Source organism: Corvus brachyrhynchos, unplaced genomic scaffold (genome assembly GCF_000691975.1).
Source record: "Corvus brachyrhynchos isolate BGI_N302 unplaced genomic scaffold, ASM69197v1 scaffold479, whole genome shotgun sequence".
NCBI classification, from domain to species: domain Eukaryota; kingdom Metazoa; phylum Chordata; class Aves; order Passeriformes; family Corvidae; genus Corvus; species Corvus brachyrhynchos.
The window spans coordinates 73,641-76,580 of record NW_008240089.1 but is presented as its reverse complement, the minus strand read 5'-3'; the positions used below and the strand labels follow the sequence as shown (position 1 = coordinate 76,580).

General features: G+C 51.8%; 1 protein-coding gene across 1 annotated transcript in view; it reads left to right on the top strand.

Moving 5' to 3' along the window:
* The window catches only part of GPATCH8 (G-patch domain containing 8), a 38,850-nt gene extending 38,687 nt beyond the window's left edge, over positions 1-163 (top strand). The window contains 1 exon segment of the mRNA XM_017744745.1: positions 37-163. Within this exon segment, the coding sequence (XP_017600234.1) occupies positions 37-163 (127 nt within the window).
* Positions 164-2,940: the final 2,777 nt, after the last annotated feature.

Below are 2,940 nucleotides of genomic sequence, written 5' to 3'. Positions count from 1 at the left end.
TGCACCTCCACCCCCTGCTGCACCCCATTTTCTCAGGACAGGACTTGCAGCATCCACCCAGCCATGGCACATGAAGGACAAAATGAAGGAACCTCGGAGGAAGGAGAATATTTGGTGTTTTGGGAAGGGGTTGGAGTCGAGCCAGTGGGCAGGTGAGGCCTGAGCACTTCTTTCACTCTTGAGCAGCCAAAGAAGCCGAGGCTCGAGGGCTGGGCTGTTGGCTGTATCCACGCCCAGGGATGTCTCGCTCTGACGCCTCCGTGCACGCAGCAGCACCGCTCCAGAAGAACCATTTCACCTTTGGAACAGCGAGACACTTGGAAAAGCTTTTTTCCCCTGGATTCTTACACTTGGTCATCTTCCTTCTGCCACCTTGTATATGATAAATGAAGTTTCATACACACTAATAAGTTCTCTAAAAATCCTTTTAATGAGGTCATCTAATTAAGATAGCATGATTGAATCCGGCTTGTAATCGGCGATGGAACATCGGGAGCTGTCGGCTGTGGAGGGGCTGGAGGCCTCAGTTTTCAGGCATTGCAGGAGGTTCCTTGGCCCCCGTCACTGCACACGTGGGTTTTTCTTGGTGAGAGCAGCAAAGGTGGAAGTAAGATCTTGGTGTAAAGAGGAGGAGGAGCTCTGTGTGTGTGCCCAGAGCTCCCATCCTTCTCCATCCTGCATCCGCGTTCTCCCATGCCAGGACATGCCTGGATATCCCAGACTGGAGAGGTGTTCTCCGGGTAGGGGTTGGGATTCCAGTCTGGGCTTTGATCAGTCTTCTCCTGAAAGGGGGAAAAACTCACTCTGAATTCCATCTTCTGTGGTGTTGGGAAAGAAGCACTGGGATGGGAGAGAGGAGGAAAATCCTGTTAGGAATTGAAGCAATACAGAGGACAGGGGAGTGTGGCCGGGGTGTAAAGCGTGTTCTTTCCTCTGTAACACTGATGGTTTCCTTATTAATTTATAGGATTTTTTTTTTTTATGTAAAGAATTGCACTGAACTCTGTAAACAAAGATGCTGCTTTTTGTAGCTCCTATCAAAGGTTACATTTGTAGTATATTGCAATAATATTTTTTACAGCCAGTTCTTAGTGGTACCTGTTCTGGTGGCTTCTGTGTAAATATGTTTGCTGTAGGTGACCCAAGACACTTGTAAAGGTTCAATTTATAGTTTCAGCTAGATGCAGAACAACTAAGCATGTATATTTTATCAAGCTCATGTATTTTTGAAGTTTTTATGTACTATAAAATGTAAAAACAAAAAAAAATTCCTCATTTAGAATTTTGCAGAAGAAAAAAACCCAACAGGTGAGACTTGGGCAAGGTGAAGGGTGTGGGGGTAGCAGTGACTCTGCAGGTAATGCTGCGTTCCTCCCTGCCATAGGAATGGGCACTGGAGCAGCCTGGGGAGCAGCACGAATTCGGGCTGCTCCCAGAGTACACATTGCCCTTTTTACCCGTTTTTCCTTTCCTTTTCCTCCCCTTTGGAGGAGGCTGGTGCAGGGGGAGCCTTGGGACTGTTCCCATCCCACACACAGGATCACCCCGAGTTACTCCATAAGGGATTTCCCTGTTCTCCCAGCATGGCCCCGGCTGCAGGTGGCACTGCCCGTGGGAGCTGCCCCCTCCCAGCGCAGGGGCTGAGCTGCTGCTGTCCCCTCTCACCGGGCACTGTGGCTGTCACAGCCCTTGGGGCACCACCGCTGGAGGGAGGGATTTCAGAGCAGTGGGGGGACACGGTGACATCCGTGTCCCTTTCCTTGTCCCCTTCCTCATCCTCATCTTCCCTGTCCCCTCCTGGAGCACAGCATGAGACCAGGCAGAGTCAAAGGCTCAAAACCCCATGAGCTCCCTCACTGTGTAAACGAGAAATTGGAGCAGGTCGGAGTGACAGCAGTCACAAAAAAGGGACTCAATTTCCTGTAAATACCGAACAATTCAGTGTTACTGTCAGAGCTGAGCTTCGTAGGGCTCCGTGTCCCAGCCCTGTCACGCTGTGGGCAGGGATTGTTTTTGGACTTCAGGATAGCGCTAAAATAATTAACCTGTCATTACTTAACGAGCATAAACAGACTGTATTTAACTTTGTCACATAAGATATATATATAAATATATATATATGCTGTAAAATGAGGGGAAAAAACCTTTCTAATAAACCAATGATTTGTGGAAAAAAATGGGATGGTTTGTGGTGGTGTGGAGTTGCTGTGTAGAGCACCAGCCCCTCCTTTGCTAACCAAAGGCCCTGGTTTGGTTACAGTGAAAAAATCCAAACCCCTGCATGCCAGCAGGGTCGTCGGGGTCCAGGGTGCCACCTGCCCTTCCCTGGCGGTAGCCCTGGAAGGAGGTGGCTGATGAGGGATGGTGCGGAAGTGCTGAAAGAAACAGGAAATTAAGTAATTGGATAGAAGAAAGAATTCGAACTGCCCTGAAGGGGTCTGGTGTGGGCTCCAGCTGGGTTCAGATGCTGCTGCCAGCCGGGGATGAGACCTCCCAAGGAGGAGCAGCTGTCCCTGAGTCCGGTGTCCTCCTCTCCCGGGGCACAGAGCTGATCCGGGCTCAGCTGCACCCTTCCCACCCCGCGTAGCTCTGCCACGGCTTTGGGCAAATCCCACTCTCTTCCAACTGCAGCTGCTCCAGGGTGGCCGAGAGGCTCCAGCTGCTCCGAAGGGCTGGAGCAGCCCCGGCTCTGGGGGCTGTGTCCCCCATCAGGGGCCAAGGTGCCGCTTGGCTCTGCGGGGCCCCCCCTGTGCCCCTCGAGACCCCCCGACTCCCCTGTCCTGCTTCCCACCTGCAACTTCAGAGATGGAGAGGAGGAAAGCTGCTTTTCACACGGGCTGGCTCCCGGGGAGATGCTCCGGGGCCTCTCCCGGCCCCCGGCTCTGGGGTGGCAGGAGGAGCTGCCCGAGAGTCCTTAATTAATAGAGTTTAAATTAATTC